We start from the raw sequence: 18,535 nt of genomic DNA on the forward strand, positions 1-18,535 counted from the left end.
TCCCACAGAAAAAACACACAACATTTCTGCCCCAGGTTGGGCATTTCTGGAGAGCCTGGGAAAGATCAGGTTAGCCTTACAAACACTCTCAGGCAGCAAGGGCTGGAGAAAGCAAGCAGAAAAGGGAATGACCTGGTTGGCTCTGGAGTCAGCAGGCCTTGCTCTGTGTTGTGCTGCATGGGGTAGTGCATTATAAATGCAGCCAGCGGAAGGCCCCTGAACTCAAAACTGTACCAGTCCCCAGAGTCTCTGTACAAGCCTCCCCAAGATGAAGCTACCAGGCCAGGAGGAGTTTGAAGTCTCCAGTGCTTGTAAAAATGTGCCCACAGGAGAGTTGGACAGTAGCCCTGGCTCTGGCCCCAGCCCTGATGGCCCCTTGAACACCAAGAGAGGGGACCTGGGGGTATCCAAGGACCCGCTGCTTTTCATCCAGCTGAATGAGCTTCTGGGCTGGCCCCAGGCACTGGAGTGGAGAGAGACAGGCAGGTGAGTGGGACCCAGAGCCTTTTTATGTGGTCTTTCCCTTTCCCCAGCTGGGGACTCTTCCATGCTTGTGTATGAGGCAATCAGGAATTCCTCTCTGCGTTCTCCAATTCAGGCCCTCACTATCCATGATGCTCAGCTTTCTATGTACTTTACTTCTGAGTTCCCCAAGCCCCCCAGTCGAGGGGTGAATGCCCAGGAAGGGGCATACTTTGCACCACTGGGCCCAGGACTCCCCCATTGCCCTAGCTTCCTTGGCTCTACTGTGTCCCCACTCCTAGACCTGGGAAGGATGACCTCAATAACATAGTTTACTCCTCTTCACCGCAGGTGGGTGCTGTTTGAGGAGAAGGTGGAGGTGGGTGCGGGCCGGTGGAGTGTCCCTCACGTGCCCACCCTGGCACTGTCCAGCCTTCAGAAGCTCCACAGCCTATTGGCCGAGGGCCTTGTGCTGCTGGACTGTCCAGCTCAGAGCTTCCTGGAGCTCGTGGGTATGCTGGGAGCCTTGGCAGGGAGGGCCTGGGCAGTCATGCCATTTCCCCAGGACTTCCCTCCAAAATCTTAGAACTTTCCAGAGCTCACCCCACCCCCACCCCCCAGGGATTATCCTTCCCTGTCACCATGGGGCAGGAGGGGAGAGATGGAAGAATAGAGTGGAGGAGCAAGTTCCCTGAGACCCCCAGAAGGGAAAGGGACCTGGGCAGGGGAAAGGGGAAGAGTTTGGGGCAGGGAGCTCTCAGGAAAGGGTTGGAGCCCCACCTCTGTTCTTCAGAACAGGTGACCAGAGTAGAGTCGCTGAGCCCAGAGCTGAGAGGGCAACTGCAGGCCTTGCTGCTGCAGAGACCCCAGCACCTCATCCAGCCCACAGGCACCAGGCCCTGCCAGGGTGAGAGGCCCATCCCTGGGCCCAGGACCAAAAGCCCTGGGTGAGAGTGTCCCCCCGCCCCCTCCCTGGGCCAAGACCAGCCTAGCCTTGGCTCATACCTCCATCCAGGCCTCATGGTAAGAAGTGGAGGTCACGGTGAGGAGGAATGATGGAGGGGCCAGAGTTCTGGGAAGGGATGTTCTGGTAGGCAGTGTGCCAGGAGCTTTACATGTAGTATCTCATTTAATCTTCACAACCATCCTGTGAGGTAGTACCACAATAGCCCCATTTTAGTGATAAGAAAACTGAGGCTCAGAGAGGGGAAGCTCCAATTTGTCAGAGGTAAAGCTGGTCAGGGAGCCCTTGTGGATCTACCCCTAAAGCCCATGTTCTTAGTCACTGCCTAATCCTGTTTTGAAGGATCTGCTCATCCAAGAGAGGCTTCTTACAATGAGGAAGCCCTGCTGAAGGAACAGGTTTGTGGCCCTTCCTTGGACAAGCCTGGGAGAGGAGTCGGGGATTAACAGAGGTTCACCCTCCAATGGCCTCAGTATCAATCAGTATCTTGCCAACATCCACCTCCTTAAATAACCTCTCATCCTTTGTATCTCCTCAAACCCCTCTCCAGCGTCAAAACCCTCTGAGACAGAAGCTGCCTCCAGGAGCTGAAGCAGCAGCTGTGCTGGCAGGAGAGCTGGGCTTCCTGGTGCAGCCCCTGGGAGCCTTTGTGCGACTGCGGGACCCAGTGGTGCTGGGACCCCTCATGGAGGTTCCCCTTCCCAGCAGGTGAGGCTGCTGAGAGTTGGGGGTCCTGGAGACCAGAAGAAGGCTCTTTACTGGGGAGGGGATTGGGAGGTCTCTGGTCTAGTTCTTTTGAGGGTGAGTGTAGGAACATGCTTGGGGGTCTGGGGAAGGGTAGTGGTCAGAGCTGCAAAGCAGGTGTGCACATGAGTGTACATATGGGGGCTGGTAGGGAGGTTGGAGATCAGGGCTGCCTTAGGGGATAGTAGCCTCTGATTTTTGTGGGGCCTGGTTCCTTCCTCAGATTTTTCTGCCTCCTCCTTGGTCCCTCCACAGTGGGAAAGGGCTACCACGAGATAGGCCGGGCAATGGCTGTCCTCCTCAGTGACTCGGTGAGCTGGGCAGGGTGTGTGTGTGTGCACGTGCACATGAGTGTGCATGTGTGGACTCTAGATGTGTGACTGAATACAGCAATGAGGCAGAGCGTGGCTTTGTGTCTGTAAGCATGAGGTTGGAGCCCCCTTATCTAGCACAGTGCTGGCACAGAGTAGGCACCCAATAGATACTCACTGCATGTATGCATTCATGAATGCTTGAATGACTTCTCTGCCTACCTGACTCGTGTCTAGCTTTGAGACTGTGAAAATGTATGTAAAGATCCAGATCTGCATTTCCTTCCCCCATGTGCTCCTACCGCTAGCAATTCCAGTGGACAGTTCGTCGGGCCAGCAACCTTCACGACCTTCTGGCAGCCTTGGATGCCTTCCTAGAGGAGGTGACAGTGCTCCCTCCAGGTCTGTGGGACCCGACAACCCGGATCGCCCCACCTAAATGTCTACCCTCCCAGCACAAAAGGTATATGGACTTTCACAGGCCTTGGGTCCAGTCCCACTGTTGAGGAGGGTAGGGGGAATCCCAGGAAAGGGATAGAAACTGATCTTTGGATTCATAGCTTGCTGGCAGAGACACGAGTAGCCACCAGGGGGCAGTCGTGTTCTGGTTGGAGAACTTCAGGCAACCTGTGTTCCCCTTCTCTTCAGGCTCTTCTCACAACTTAGGGAGGTCAAGGGCCCTCCTGCCCCACCTGGGGCCCTGGCTGAGGACAGGCACGGCCACTGGCTACGTACACCCAGCCCAGAGTTACAGCGGACAGGCAGGTGAGGTGAGCTGGGGTGAGAGCTAGGGGGAGGGTATGGGGAGGGGAGAGGGGTCACAGGGCACAGAGATTATGCTTCCTGTGGAGGGGCTCACCCAGTCCCAGGGGAAGTAGCAGGGATAGGGGTGTGGGGTGTGGACACCTGGATCACTGACAAACCACGGGTGGGAGGCTGTTTGGGGGCCTCCTCCAGGATGTGCGCCGGAAGGCTTCATGGTACCCTAGCGACTTCTTGGATGCGCTACACCCCCAATGCCTGTCAGCTGTGCTCTGCATTTACTTGGCCACAGTCACTAATGCCATCACATTTGGGGGTCTGCTGGGGGAAGCTACCAGTGGTGCTCAGGTGAGTGGGGAGGTGTGAGGGGACACTGCCAGCCATGCCCTTTATGCTTCCCTGGGACAGGGGGTGGGCTGCCGTGGAAGCTTGGGTTGCTGTGCCGAGGACCCCAGTGTTCTGTGCTGACAGGGTTCCTTGCCGACTTCTAGGGCGTGCTGGAAAGTTTCCTGGGCACTGCAGCAGCTGGAGCCACCTTCTGCCTGATGGCTGGCCAGCCCCTCACCATCCTCAGCAGCACGGGGCCAGTGCTGGTCTTTGAGCGCCTGCTTTTCTCCTTCAGTAGGTAGGTCACCAGACCCCTCACTAGCTGCACTCTCGGCCTGGTCCTGGCTGCGTCAAGAGGGGAGGGTGGAAACTATCTCCAGGGGCACCTAACTGAGGATAAGTGGAGAGCAGAACAGCTCTGCCAAGTCCTGTCTTTCTCACCACCTCCCTCAGAGATTACAGCCTGGACTACCTGCCCTTCCGCCTATGGGTGGGCATCTGGGTGGCCACATTTTGCCTAGCACTGGTGGCCACGGAGGCCAGTGTGCTGGTCCGCTACTTTACCCGCTTCACCGAAGAAGGCTTCTGTGCCCTCATCAGCCTCATCTTCATCTATGATGCTGTGGGCAAAATGCTGAGCCTGACCAGTGCCTATCCCATCCAGAGCCCTGGCTCCCCTGCCTACGGCTGCTTTTGCCAGTATCCAGACCCAGGAGGTGGGTGAGGGAAACAGGGAGCTTGGTGAGATGGAAAAGGACACATGAGGGGGAGGGTTGTCCCCTTGCTGACCCCCTTATTAGTGTCAGCAAAATCCTGAATACTCACCCAATAGCCAGCAGCACTCTTCCCCACTCTGGTTTTGAATCAACTGAGAAGTAAGAGAGCAGGCCCAATATTGTCTTTATTTCTGACAATGCTGATCGGAGAATGTGCTCATATCATATTGGGGAATGGGCTTCTTAACAATGAAACCAAAACTAGAGAGGTTTACCCACCCAGTCATGGCTGCACTGAATGGGAATGTCTTGCCCCAGAAGAGCAGAACTAACTGCATGCACAGCACAGGCAGCTTACTCCCAAGAGTGGGGGAGATGAAGGGACAGGGAGAGGCATGCCCAGCTTCTTCTCTCAAACTCACCAATCAAATAAAATGCTGCTTTTCCACTAGTCTGAGTGACTGACTCAGGGGGAGAGCTGCTCAGCATATTATACTCGCACAAATACCTCCACGTGGAAGGAAGCAGCAGGAATGGGGAAGAAATGTCCTCTCAAGAGTGCCAGACTCTGCTGGGCATGAACAAAACCAGTTCTGGTCCTGGTAGAAACCCAGAGATTGGTGTGCTTATTCATTAAGCAAACATTGGCTAGGCATCTGCTCTGGCCAGTCCTGTGCTGGGCACCAGGGATACCAATAGGTAAGGAATTTGAGGGCACCAGGCAGTGTACTGAGGAGCACAAACTTGGAAGCAGTTGGAGTCAGCAGACAGATGAGTCAGAACTGAGAACTCTCTGGTTCACTTGGACCGATGAGATTAGGCTCCCAAGGGATTGGAAAAGGTTCCCAGGAGAGGGGCATATACCCAAATTGTTCTCTGCTTCCCAGGAAATGAGTCTCAGTGGACAAGGACAGAACCCAAAGACAGAGATGACATCTCAAGCATGGTGAGGCCCTGTTCCTGGGAGGGCCTGGGAAAGAAAGGCTAGAAGCCAAAGAAGTCAGTGGTTCCTGGCTTTTCCCACCTCATAGGCTAGGGAAACCCTCCTAGGTCACAGAGGCCCAGACATGTGCTATGGCTGGAGACTTCTTATTCTGAGTCCTTGCTGTCTCAGTGTGTGTCAGTCAATGTTAACCCATCCCTGACCACCCTTTCCATATAGGACCTAGGCCTGGTCAATGCCTCCTTGCTGCCCCCAATTGAGTGTGCCCGGCGGGGAGGCCACCCTCGTGGCCCCAACTGTCATACAGTCCCAGACATCGCCTTCTTCTCCCTCCTCCTCTTCCTTACCTCCTTCCTCTTAGCCACGGCCCTCAAGCATGTAAAGACAAGCCGCTTCTTCCCCTCTGTGGTGAGTGTTACTCTCTTTCTGTGGGAAAGTACTGGCTCTTGGCCTCAGGCCCTGTGTGTAAAAGGGAAAGTGTGAAGAAGGAGGGGGCTGGTGGGCTGCATCTGACTTGAGTGTCCACTGTATGGCCAGGTACGCAAAGTGCTCGGTGACTTCTCCTCAGTCCTGGCCATGCTGCTGGGCTGCGGCCTTGATTCCTTCCTGGGTCTGGCCACGCCAAAGCTCACTGTGCCCAGTGAGTTTAAGGTGAGAGCTGGGAGTATAGGACAGAGGGGAGAGCACGGACCTTGGAGGAGGAAGATGCGTAGATCCCATGCTTCTCTTCCTCTGAGCTTCCATTTCCTCGCTTATAAAACAGAAAGAGTAATAATAATGACCTCACAGAGTTATTGTGAGGATTCATGAGGCACTGCTGCTGACACAGTGGTACAGAATACATGATAGCTATTATTATAAATTAGGGGTTAACAGGATGGATTCTGCTCAGCCAGCCCTGGGTTTGAGATCCTGTTTTGCCACTTCCTAGCTGTACGACCTTAAGCAAGTTAACCCACATCTCTCATCAATGAGCCTCAATTCATGCATCTATAAAATGGAAATAATAAAGAACAATGGCTCCTACGCTATAAATTGTCCTGAGTTTCACAGAAGATGAGTGTAGAGCATTTTATCACAGTGCAGGACTGGTACACACTAAGACCTTAATAAATGTTGCTTCTTATTGTCCGAGGTTGGCCCTACCCACTCCACTATTCTCCACTCTTTTTGCACCCCCAGTTGCCAGCTCTGATCTGGTAAAGCTAGAGCTCCCTCCCAAGGGCATGACAGTGCACAGGACAAGGCTTAGCACTAACTTAGCACCTAGGCTTTGCCTGTGCATTTGGAGACCTCCTTTCCAGCTTTCCTCAGGACAGGAGAGCAGGAACTCCAATTGGGGTAGCCTCAGGGGCTCAGAATCTGAGACAGTAACTGGGGTCCCCTCCCCCACATAGACGCTTGTAATCAAAGCAGACGCAGACACACCCAGCTCTGCCCCTGCCCCAGATCAAGGCAGGTTTGAGCCTGAGTCACTCCACCCTGGTTGGTGGAGGCGTTGCCTAGGGAGGAGGGCTCTGCCCCAGTAGGCAGGCCTCACCCACCATATCCTCTTCTTACAAGGAGGGAGGGCCCCTGAGAACCAAAGTCCAGAACCTCTGGCTCCAGCCCAATCCCCAGGCTGGTCCTCCTCCTCCTGCCCACTTTGAAGACACTGGGATGCTTTGAACCAGCTGTGCATGCACACATACTGCTCCTACCTGTCATCTAGGGTTTTGGGATGGGGGTAAGGGGTTGGAAAATTATGGAAGAATGCCAACTCTGGGGTGTGCAGGTGAGGTACTTTTGGCAGACCCTTTCTAACTTGTCCATGGAATACCCTCTTCCAGCCCACACTCCCTGGGCGTGGCTGGCTGGTGTCACCTTTTGGAACCAACCCCTGGTGGCTGAGTGTGGCAGCAGCCCTACCTGCCCTACTGCTGTCTATCCTCATCTTCATGGACCAGCAGATCACAGCGGTTATCCTCAACCGTGCTGAATATAAACTGCGGGTAAGGCCTGCTAGGTAAGACCCTAGCCCCTAGACCAAAAGACAAAAACTCCAGGATGGGACGCAGTCCTCCCTCTCCCACTCCAGAGGATAGAGAGCCCAGGTCTTGTTTAGTTTCACCCTCAAAGCTCCACCACTACCTGCAGAAGGGAGCTGGCTTCCACCTGGACCTCTTCTGCGTGGCTTTGCTGATGCTCCTCACATCAGTGCTGGGGCTACCCTGGTATGTCTCAGCCACAGTCATATCCCTGGCCCACATGGACAGTCTTCGAAGAGAAAGAAGAACCTGTGCCCTGGGGGAGCCCTGCAGCTTCCTGGGGATCAGGTGAGGCCAAAATTCAGGAGGCTAGAGTAAGAGGTGATCATAAGGTGGTATGGTGGGATAGAAAGCTTTGGACAGCTTAAAATCTACGCTGGTGGCCCCAGAGGGTTCTCTCACTGCTCCATGAGCACTGCAGTGGGGTGAATGAGAGGGTTCTGGACTGAGATGGGTGTGTCAGATCTTCCCCCATTGTCCTTCGGCCATGGGATTGGGAGGGCCCTGGAGAGGAGCCTCATGGATGTAAAGGAAGAGGCAGCCAGGGCTGAGCAAGGGTGAGGTGCCACCTAATAAACCCTGGGCTCAGTGTAGGAATACCTCATTGAAGTTACAGAGTTACCATCACAAAAACAAGTTTGTAACTACTAGAAACACAATCTGTGGAAAGTATGTGAAATCAACTTTGAAACTGTGAAATAAAAATTTTTATGGGAGTGTAAAATAAAACCCAAACAACAACAACAACAACAAAAACAAAGAGCAATGATGAGCTTGAGTTAATGGGGAGGCCTGGGACACCCAAACTGAAGTGCCCTGACCATTTCTGTCCCCAATTTCACACACCATGCTAAGGCCCCTCCCTGCCAGGTGACTATTGGGGGATCCCTCCACGTCCCTCCTGCAGGTCCCTATAGTGGTATCTGGTCCACATCTCCAGGTCCAGCACCTTGGGGGCTCTCCCAGACCCTGGCTAACTTTTCCCTCTCTGCACAGGGAGCAGAGGCTAACAGGCCTGGTGGTATTCATCCTTACAGGAACTTCCATCTTCCTGGCACCTGTACTCAAGGTACCTTTGTTAGGCTGGCATCAGGGGCAGGGCAGGGCAGGGCAGTAATAATAACAATAAATAAAGTGAGAACTGACACTGGTTAAATACTTACTGCACACCAGGCGCTGTGTTCAGTTTTCTCCACTTAGTCTCATTTGATCCTCACATGAACCCTGAGAGGCATCTGTACTTCACAAATGAGGAAGCGGAAGGTTGAAGAGGTTAAGTAGCTTAAAAAAGATGGATCTCATCTGAGAACTCAAACGCTTACTCAGGGGGCTTTCTCCCCAGTGGAGCAGGGTGTGGACACACCACCATCCCCTAGGGGCCAAGTGATATGGTATCATTGCTCCAGCCTCCCAACCTTAGACTAAGAGTGTGATCATCATGTCCCAGAAAAACCGTGAGGCAAAACCCCTTCACTTCTCCCTCACCAGATGTTTATAGGACACCTACCGTGCTCAAGGCTCTGCTAGGCACTTGGGAGAAGGTGAGGGCAGGAGTACTGAAAAGAGATATAGGGCCAAGCCTCTATCAGCAACATACACACATGAACAAAAATTAAGTAACAGGTAATCACAGAGTTTCCACAAGCCAAGGCAGCAAAGCAATCGAGGAGCATGGAGAATGGCATACAAGAGTCACCGGTGAGGAGGTTGTTTGGGGAAGGAAAGGTCATGGAGCTGAGTGAGAGTGGAGTAGTTGAAAGAGCCAGATGGACCAGATGAGCTGCTTACTAACTAGGTGACTCCTGTTCAGCAGAGATGTACTGAAGAGCATAAACCATATGCAAGGCACCGTTCCAAAGACTGGGGATATAGTAACGATCAAAAGAGGGAATCTCTGGGTGGCTCAGCAGTTTAGCGCCTGCCTTCCTCCCAGGGCGTGATCCTGGAGTCTTGGGATCAAGTCCCAGGACTGAGTCTCACGTTGGGCTTCTGCATGAAGCCTGCTTCTCCCTCTGCCTCTCTCTCTCTCTCTCTCTCATGAATAAATAAATAAAATCTGAAAAAAATGAGAGAGACCATCCACTGCTTGGAGTCTGGTGAGAGGAGACAGATGAAAAAGAATTAATAAAATAGGATAATTTCAGACAGTGATTACTTCTAATGAAAAATATATAAGGTGATTAAGAGTGCAAGGGGTCTACTTCAGATTGAAAGGTCACATCCTTCTAGGGTGTCAAGAGATGAGTAGTGAGAAGCCTGAGTAGTGAGAAGAAAGTCAAGGAAGGACATTTTGGGTGGAGTGAAATAGCAAAGCAAAGGCCTTGCAAGGAAGTGAAAATAAACTTGGGCATGTTGAGGGAAGGATAGGAAGGCATATAGCAGGAACAGAGACAGCAGAGAAGAACCTAACACGTAAGACTGGAGAAGTAGGCCAAGTAGCAGAGAAGTTAACTTAGTCTCTCTGAAATAAAATCCCCCTTTTTGTAAAATAGAGACAATTATAGAATTTACCTCATCTGACTATCTGGAAGATTCAGTATCAGGCATGCAAAGTGGGAAAGGAACAGAAAGAGCTGGGCAGGCTTAGATATAGATGCTGGAGCCTGGGGTTGGAGCCTAAGTGGAGGGTGAGGGGCATCTGGGCAGTGAGCAGAAGTGAACTCCTTTGCCAGCTCTCCACTTCTTTCTACAGTTCATCCCAATGCCTGTGCTCTATGGCATCTTCCTGTACATGGGTGTGGCAGCGATGAGCAGCACCCAGGTGAGCCCATTATAAGCACCATACAATCCCACTCCTCCTCTTATTTCCTGCTGGTACTTCCTGCCTATATTGCCAAGTCCTTCCCTATCCTCTTTTCCTGACTCCCCTGGGCACAGGGACTCTGCTGCCCTGCTCTGAATGGGGAGAGGGGGCACCAAGGGAACCTTCTGACCTCCTGCTTATGCTGGGCTTAGATAGCTAATAGTGACACCCTGTAGGCTGACTACCCTGCTTTTCTTCTCCTCTTGTTCCCCTAGTTCACAAAGAGGGTACAGCTATTATTGATGCCAGCAAAACACCAGCCAGACCTCCTGCTCTTACGGCATGTGTCTCTGAGCAGGGTCCACCTCTTCACAGCCATCCAGCTTGCCTGCCTGGGTCTGCTTTGGATAATCAAGTCTACCCCTGCAGCCATCATCTTCCCCCTCACGGTGACTTGGGGCAGGGTTGGGTAGTGTCCCAGGGGTCCTGGGAGACTCTGAGTCTGGCAGGGTGGGCAAAGCCTCCACAGGAGTAAGACCCTCCCCTTCTCGCTTGCCCTGGCTCTACCTGGTTGGGAATCTTTGGACAAAGAAAGAAGGCTGAGAGCTGCCCACAGATAGGCTAATCCTAGGATACCTGATTCAATCCCATTTCCAATCTCTTTGGTCTGACCAACCACAGACAGGGATATAAAATCCAAAAGAAAACTGGGAGAAGCAATACTGGCACTTCTGTTACTCAATGAGGCCATAACACAGATGGTTTCTGGCCCTATTCTTACTCCCTGAGGAAGTTAAGAGCCCTGGGCTTTCTAGTAGGACCAATCTGACTACCACATCCTAGCTGTGTGACTTCTGGGAAGTTTCTAAACTCTCAAGGCTTCAGTTACTTTCTCTATACAATGGGAACAATTATATCTACCCTGTAGGAACGTATTAGCATTAAGTGAAACAATGCACAATGCTGGGTACATAGGAAGTGCTCAATAAGTGTCACTGCTGTTCATGTTTCAGTTGCTATTGCTGACAACCCTGGGTTTTGTTTCTATCCTTGCAGTTGCTGGGCCTGGTGGGGGTCCGAAAGGCACTGGAGAGGGTCTTCTCACCACAGGAACTCCTTTGGCTGGATGAGCTGATGCCAGAGAAGGAAAGGAGCATCCCCGAGAAAGGGCTGGAGCCAAAGTATTCACTTGGTGGTGATAGTGAACATGTAAGCCCCAGGATGGACCCTCTTAGGAGAAGGGGGCAGGGGTGGGGAGAGTCCTTTTGTCCAGGAGTTAGCCCTACAGTTTAATATTTCTATTAAGTCTGAAGATCTGATCAACACCATCATTGCCTTTAGGTCCTCACCAATATGGGTACACTGAAGGGGTGACAGAAATCTTTCTTTATAGAGCAGGGGCCCGGTTTATAAATCCATGGGGGTGGAAAGGTCTGGGAACAGCTCTGGTGGTCTTTTTCTTTTTTCTTTTCTTTTCATTATTATTATTATTATTATTATTATTATTATTATATTTTTGGTGGTCTTTTTCAACCTGGTCTCTGTCTCAGTGTGGGTCATATCCTTTCATTTTCTGGGTCCCTTTCTCTCTGCCCTGTCTCTGTCTATTCCCAACTCATCTTGCGATCTTTCTTCTGCAGTCAGAGCTGATGTATCAGCCAAAGGCTCCAGAAATCAATATCTCTGTGAATTAGCTGAAGTAGGAGTTTGGGAATAGAGACTTCAGGAAACTGAGCATGAGGTGAGGATGTGAGGGGAAGTGTCCCTGGGGTCGAGGGTGGGGAGGTGGGGGCTCAGAAACTTGGAAACCTCCATTGTGCTGGCTACCCCTGTTTTCCCTTCATGTTCCAGTCTCTCATGAACCCCAAAGTAGGGGAGGGAATAGAAAGATATCTCCAGAGGAAGAAAGAAATAAAGGAGAGTACCTGGGCTTGGCTCCCTATGGCACTAATGCCTGGCCAGTAGAGGGAGCTCAAGTTCACACCAAAATGGATGTAGAGACCCAGGTGGGGGGGGTGGTTGGGTATGATGACTAAAGACTGGTAGGGAGTGGGGAGGAGAAGAAGGGAGGATAATGCTCCCTGCTGCTTTCCTTTGCCCTGGAGGCCATTCCCCTGGGCTGCTGAGAACCACCCTCCAGACAAGTGGAGGGATTCTCTGTCACTTGCCCACCTTGCCATTCTTTCCATTTTTATTCATCCATTTATCTTTTTTTTTAAAGATTTATTTATTTATTTATTCATGAGAGACAAAGAGAGAGAGAGAGGCAGAGACATAGGCAGAGGGAGAAGCAGGTTCCCTGCAAGGAGCCCGATGTGGGATTTGATTCCGGATCCCAGGATCTCGCCCTGAGCCAAAGGAAGCCGCTCAACCGCTGAGCCACCCAGGCATCCCTCGTCCATTTATAAAAACATTTTATGAGTACTATACTTAAGGAGTATCTAGTTACTAGAGATACAGTGGTAAGATAATCATGGTCCCTGACCTATCTCATCAGTATAAATTCCACTGGGAAAGACCAACAGGCAGTTGCTGGAATAGGATAGTGTTGGCTAAGGGAAGCACCAACTGTGGGAGAAGAGAGGCCTCTAAGCCCTTCTTGCAGGGTGGTGACAGTGGGGTGGTGGGAGTTGGAGAACAGGAAATGGTTCATAACTTGAAATTTGGAAAATGAATAGAAACTAGCCAGTATAAGATGGAGGGAAATCTTCTAGGCAGGAGGTGCAGCATGTGCAAAAGCTTGACATTTTTTCCCCTTGATAAGCTGAATTCTCTCTTTTTTTTTTTTTTTTTTTTGAATTCTCTTTTGGTCCACAAGAACCCCCTTCTATCCATGCCTTTCCAAGCTCGAGAGCCCAAGAAGCCCCACCATTTGCAACAGAACATTCTGGAGGGCAATTCAGCAGCTGCCCCAGAACAAGATCTCCTGGGCTTGCCATATCCCCTATGGTTCTTTGCACTATTCTTTGCCCAACTGTGCCCTTGAGCACTTGTTCTGACATCACTATGTCTTGTCTCAGTTCACAGGTGTTACTCAGAAATCGGGATATTGTTGGCCTTTCGCTTAACTGCCAGATTCTCAGTTGACCTGAAGGAGATGGGAAGGCCTAGAGGACAGCTGGCCAAGATTTCCGTTACCCTCCTGAGTAGTGGATAGAGAGTGGTAGAAAATAAGCAGGTTTGCTGGTAAGCCTGGGGAACTGACCAGGCCCCATTCACTCTCTACCCCATTAAAAAGACACGGAAACCCTTCCCATTTGAGGACTTTCCGTCCTCACAAATTCTCTTTTTCACAATTGGGAGTCTTTAGGGAACTCTTTTCAGTTTGCAAAAGGGGAAAAAATCTTCCAGAAAAATTATTCCTCTATTTAAAAGTTTTTTATCCATATGAAAATAATCTTTACTTTTTTTTTTTACCACAAAAGTAAATGAGACTAGTGCCAAATAGCAAAGCACTACAGATATATATAGTTTTGAAATGAAAATTGTACCAGTGATATTCAGTGTTCAAATTTTGGTGTATATTGTTCAAATTTATTTCAAGGGATACATTAATATTTTCATTAAAATGAGACTATACTGTCAAATTCTACAACATGCTTGTCCTTCGATATGCATTGAACATTTTTCCCATATCTACCTCATTCTTTTTGTCATCTGCACAGAATGAACAACCTTATAATCTGAAAAAGGTACCATATATACAAAAGAGTACATAAAATGTTTTCTGCAAGTACAAGAATTTCTTCAGAGCACATACCTAGGACTGAAATTAAAGAGTAAAAAAAAGAACACTTGTGTGTGTCAGTTCGTCTATGAATTCTAAAGTTAACAATTATACTTAATCTGGGATCCCTGGGTGGCGCAGGGGTTTGGCGCCTGCCTTTGGCCCAGGGCGCGATCCTGGAGACCCGGGATCGAGTCCCACATCAGGCTCCCGGTGCATTGAGCCCGCTTCTCCCTCTGCCTGTGTCTCTGCCTCTCTTTCTCTCTCTGTGTGACTATCATAAATAACTAAAAAAAAAAAAAAAAAAAGATTATACTTAATCTAACATTTTCGTTTTAATTAGGAAAGTTGTTCAGAAATTTTAATCTATAAAATGCAAGAAGTGGAAATTCTTTTTTATTTTATTACATTTTATTTTTAGGTGATCTTGACCCAAACTCACGATGCCAAAATCAAGAGTTGTATGCTCCACTGATCGAGCCAGGCAGGTGCCCCAGAAGTGGGAATTCTAGTGGCTTTTTAAAATGTTTTAAAGAAGGCTCCTAAGAGCCCCTGGATGGCTCAGTTGGTTAAGCATGTAACTCGATTTCAGCTCAGGTTCCAATCTCAGGGTTGTAAGATACAGCTCCAGGTCAGGCTCCTTGCTCAGCAGGGTGTTTGGTGGAGATTCTCTCTCCTTCTCCCCCTGCCCCTCCCTGATCCCCACTTGTGCTGCCCGCCTCAAATACATAAACAAATCTTTAAAGAATGCTCCTAAAATTATAGTCTAAGTATCTATTGAGAGAAATATATACCCAAAGTATAATTTAAACTTGGATAATTATATATTTTACCTGTTTCCACAACATCTACGTTTTGTTTGTTTTGTTTTTTAAGATTTTATTTATTTATTCAAGAGAGACACAAGAGAGGCAGAGACATAGGCAGAAGGGGAAGCAGGCTCCCCTCGGGGAACCTGATGCTGGGCTCAATCCCAGGACCCCAGGATCACGACCTGAGCCAAAGGCAGACGCTCAACTACTGAGCCACCCAGGCGTCCCATATCTACACGTTGTTAAAAACATCTTCAGTTAGTCTTATTTAAACATTCAATAAATGCTTAGTGTATATCAACAATATCCTGTCAGATAGTTTTTAACTTCATGGAGTTTATACTAAAGAATAAACTTTAGTATATCCTTTAGTATATAAACTAAAGGATTATAGTTTATATACTATAATATAGTATTATAGTATACTATACTATACTTTTTATAGTATAGTATAAAAAGTATACTTTTTTTTTACTTTTTAACAAAGAAAGAAAGAAAAGCTAAGAATATCCGAGATAATGACAAGTGCCCTGAAGAAACTCAAACAGGGTAAAAGGGCAGGGACTGGGTTCTCCCAGTCTTCTTGCTTGATGTAGATGTTCAGGAGGGCCTCTCTGAGTAAGGGACCTTTAAGCTGGGATCTGAGTGACAAAGGACCAAATAAATTATTATCTGCCTTTAGCCAAGACATGGTAAACATACACATGAATTTAAGCACTCTATAGTCCCCAAACTGGGGACCACTGTCAAGAGGGAAAGACTGAGGTCAGGTCTGGCTTCAAACTTAGCCCTTAACTTGCTCAGGCCAGGCTGTATGAGCCTGAAACATGCCTTTCTGGGTTCTCACAGGCTTCAGTTTTCTGTCAGTAAAATGAGGCCAAGAGCCCAGATTCTAGGGTGCTATAAGTGTTAATTGATACCTATAACATTCTTTAAGATGTTTAGATGAAACACCTAGGACTGTATAGAGGGTTATTAGAGCCTCCCAAGCCCCAGGGAAAATCTCTCCCTATCAGTAATGTAAATCTTCTCTTCTCCAGTCTGTAGCTATGGGACAATGGCTTTCAAACTTCTGTGGGTATTAAAATCAAAGATTGTCATAATGTGAACTCTTGGGCTGTTGGTCTGAGGTTCTGATTTTCTCTGAGGTCCTGGGTTCTTATCTTCTCAGTTCTGTGTTTTGCCCCCTCTTCAAGGGCCTCATGCTTCCCAACACTCTAGATTTTTGTCTTTGCAAAAATGGACCTGAGTATGCACTTGTCCACATATGCGATGGTCAGAGACATCTTTAGTCATTTTTCCTAAGAGTGATCCAGAGCAGAGACTGGGGAAGGCAGGAATGTGTCTGTATCTACTTCTCTAATGTCAGCAGATGTTAGGAAGAGGATTTAGGGGAAAACATTTAACAAAAGAAGGGAGGAAAAGCTGACTGGTAGAAAACGAGAGAAGAAATTGAGCACAAGGAAAGTAATCCTTGTGTGAGGGTCAGTTCACTGCTCCTTACTATTTTTACTGATGCTGAATCCCAGTATAGGGGCTATTCAGGGCTTGACTGACCAATTTATTCATTCATTCAATAAATAGATATGTATTAAATATCTATTATATACCAGGCAATGTAGTCTATTATATTCCTATGTGTAGGAATTCAATGTGAAATAAGAGAAAAACTCTGCTTTCCTAGAGTTTCCACTGTAATAGGGGGAGACTGAAAATAAATAAATAAATAAATAAATAAATAAATAAACAAACAAACAAACAAATAAATAAAATGATATACACATGAGACTATTTCAGACAGTGATTAAGGGCAATAATACAACATAATGCAACAAAGAGGGAAGGTTTAGTGGGTGAATACCCTAGGTTAGGGGTTAGTAATTGCCTCTCTGAGAAGATAACATTTGAGTAGAGACCTGAATGACAAGAAGTCAGCCTTGGGCATAGGGGAGAGGGGGTGGATGGAAAGCATTTTTGGCCAAGAGACTATCAGTGCAAAGGCCCTCAGGCAAGGAAGAACTTTGGAATGTTTGAGAAGGCCCATATGGCTACAGTGGAAGAGTGACAGAGAGAATATTGCAAGGTGAAGAGAATATTGCAAGGTGAAGCTGGAAAAGATGAGGATCTGTATGGTAGGCTATATAATGAACACCTTGGAAGAGGCAGTATGGATGAGGCCTTGTCCCTTGGGGTAAGAATAGTAGGGGCCAACCTAGAGTAGCCAAAACAATCTTGAAAATGAAGAACAAGTTGTAGGACTCAGTCTCTGATTGCAAAACTTGCTTCAAAGCTACTATAATCAAGACAGTGTGGTACTTGCATACGAAAATATATACAGGATTGACAGTCTGGGAGCACACATTCGCACTTATAGTCAATTGATTTTTTGATGAGAGTGCCAAGATAATTCAATGGTGAAGAATAGTCTTTTCAACAAATGGTTCTGGGAAAACTGGCTATCTTCATGGAAAAGAATGAAGTTGGACCCCCTACCTCATATCACATGCAAAAAGTAACTCAAAATGCATAAAAAACCTAAATGTAGGAGCCAAACCATCTCTTCCTAGAAGAAAATAGGTGGTAGGATGTGTGGGTGGCTCAGTAGTTGAGCGTCTGCCTATGGCTCAGGTTGTGATCCCAGGGTCCTGGGATCGAGTCCTGTATCAGGTTCCCTGTAGGGAGCCTGCTTCTCCCTCTGCCTGTGCCTCTGCCTCTCTCTCTGGGTCTCTCATGAATAAATAAATAAAATCTTAAAAAAAAATAAGAATAAAAAAGGTGGTAATCCTATATGACCTTGGACTTGACAATAGTTTCTTAGATATGATACAAAAATACAAGGAACAAATTTAAAAAATAAATTAGACCTCATCAAAATTTTATTTATTTATTTATTTATTTATTTATTTATTTATTTAATAATGTTTGTTCCTGGACTTTTTTAAAAAAAGATTTTACTTATTTACTCATGAGACACACACACAGAAAGGCAGAGACACAGGCAGAGGGAGAAGCAGGCTCCATGCAGGGAGCCCGATGAGGGACTCATCCGGGACTCCAGGATCACACCCTGGGCCGAAGGCAGGCCCTCAACTGCTGAGCCACCCAGGCATCCCAGACCTCATCAAAAATTTAAAACTTCTGTCCTCCAAACAGCGTTACTTGAAAGAGAAAAGACAACCTGAAGAATGGGAGAAAATAAACACAATCATATATTTGATAAGGGACTTGTATCTAGAACATATGAAGAACTCTTACAACTCAGTAAGAAGGAAGGGTGCCTGGGTGACTCAATCGGTTAAGCAACCAACTCTTGATTTCAGCTCGGGTCATGATTTCAGGATCAGGATTTCAGGGTCATGAGATCAAGTCCCATGTGGAGCCTTGCATCAAGCCTCAAGTGGAGCTCCACGCTCAGAGTGGAATCTGCTTAAGATTGTCTCTCCCTGGGGTACCTGGGTGGCTCAGCGGTTGAACATCTGCCTTTGGTTCAGGGCATGATTCCCGGTTCGGTGGATGTTGGGTGTAGAGATTACTTAAAAATAAATGAACTTAAAAATAATAAAGAAGATACATTAAGTGGACAATAAGTACACAAAAAGATGCTCAACATCATTAGGCATCAAGAGAACACAAATCAAAACCACAGTGAGATACCATTCACACTCATTAGGATGGCTATAAATAAAAAGTATTGGTAAGGGCTCTCTGCTCCTCCCCATTCGACAGAGAGCCGCATCTTCTGCAGTGCCAGCTGCGTCCCTGAGACACGATGGTGAAGGTCTGAGTGAACGGATTTGGCCGTATTGGGCGCCTGGTCACCAGGGCTGCTTTTAACTATGGCAAAGTGGATATTGTCACCATCAATGACTCGTTCATTGATCTAAACTACATGGTATACATGTTCCAGTGTGATTCTACCCATGGCAAATTCCACGGCACAGTCAAGGCTGAGAATGGGAAACTTGTCATCAACGGGAAGTCCATCTCCATCTTCCAG

At 48.2% G+C, this 18,535-nt stretch overlaps 1 protein-coding gene across 6 annotated transcripts; it reads left to right on the forward strand.

The window, feature by feature from the left end:
- The first annotated feature begins 110 nt into the window (after positions 1-110).
- SLC4A9 (solute carrier family 4 member 9) lies at positions 111-14,218 on the forward strand. Of its 6 annotated transcripts, XM_025445461.3 has the most exons (22): positions 122-486; positions 814-974; positions 1,256-1,369; positions 1,769-1,824; positions 1,977-2,134; positions 2,394-2,481; positions 2,790-2,944; positions 3,130-3,246; positions 3,417-3,591; positions 3,735-3,868; positions 4,024-4,286; positions 5,174-5,232; positions 5,449-5,637; positions 5,767-5,880; positions 7,059-7,220; positions 7,366-7,544; positions 8,253-8,325; positions 9,949-10,017; positions 10,275-10,448; positions 11,056-11,208; positions 11,640-11,740; positions 13,020-14,218. In XM_025445461.3, exons 1-21 carry the CDS (start codon positions 269-271, stop codon positions 11,691-11,693), a joined length of 2,865 nt encoding a protein of 954 aa, XP_025301246.1. In that variant the 5' UTR covers positions 122-268; the 3' UTR covers positions 11,694-11,740; positions 13,020-14,218. The 6 variants fall into 6 exon arrangements, 5 of the variants coding, with proteins under 5 accessions (XP_025301248.1, XP_025301246.1, XP_025301247.1 ...); XM_025445463.3 differs by lacking the exon at positions 5,767-5,880 and having other exon boundaries at positions 120-486; XM_025445462.3 differs by lacking the exon at positions 1,256-1,369 and having other exon boundaries at positions 124-486.
- Positions 14,219-18,535: the final 4,317 nt, after the last annotated feature.

The sequence above is a fragment of the Canis lupus genome, chromosome 2 (genome assembly GCF_003254725.2).
Source record: "Canis lupus dingo isolate Sandy chromosome 2, ASM325472v2, whole genome shotgun sequence".
NCBI classification, from domain to species: Eukaryota; Metazoa; Chordata; class Mammalia; order Carnivora; family Canidae; genus Canis; species Canis lupus.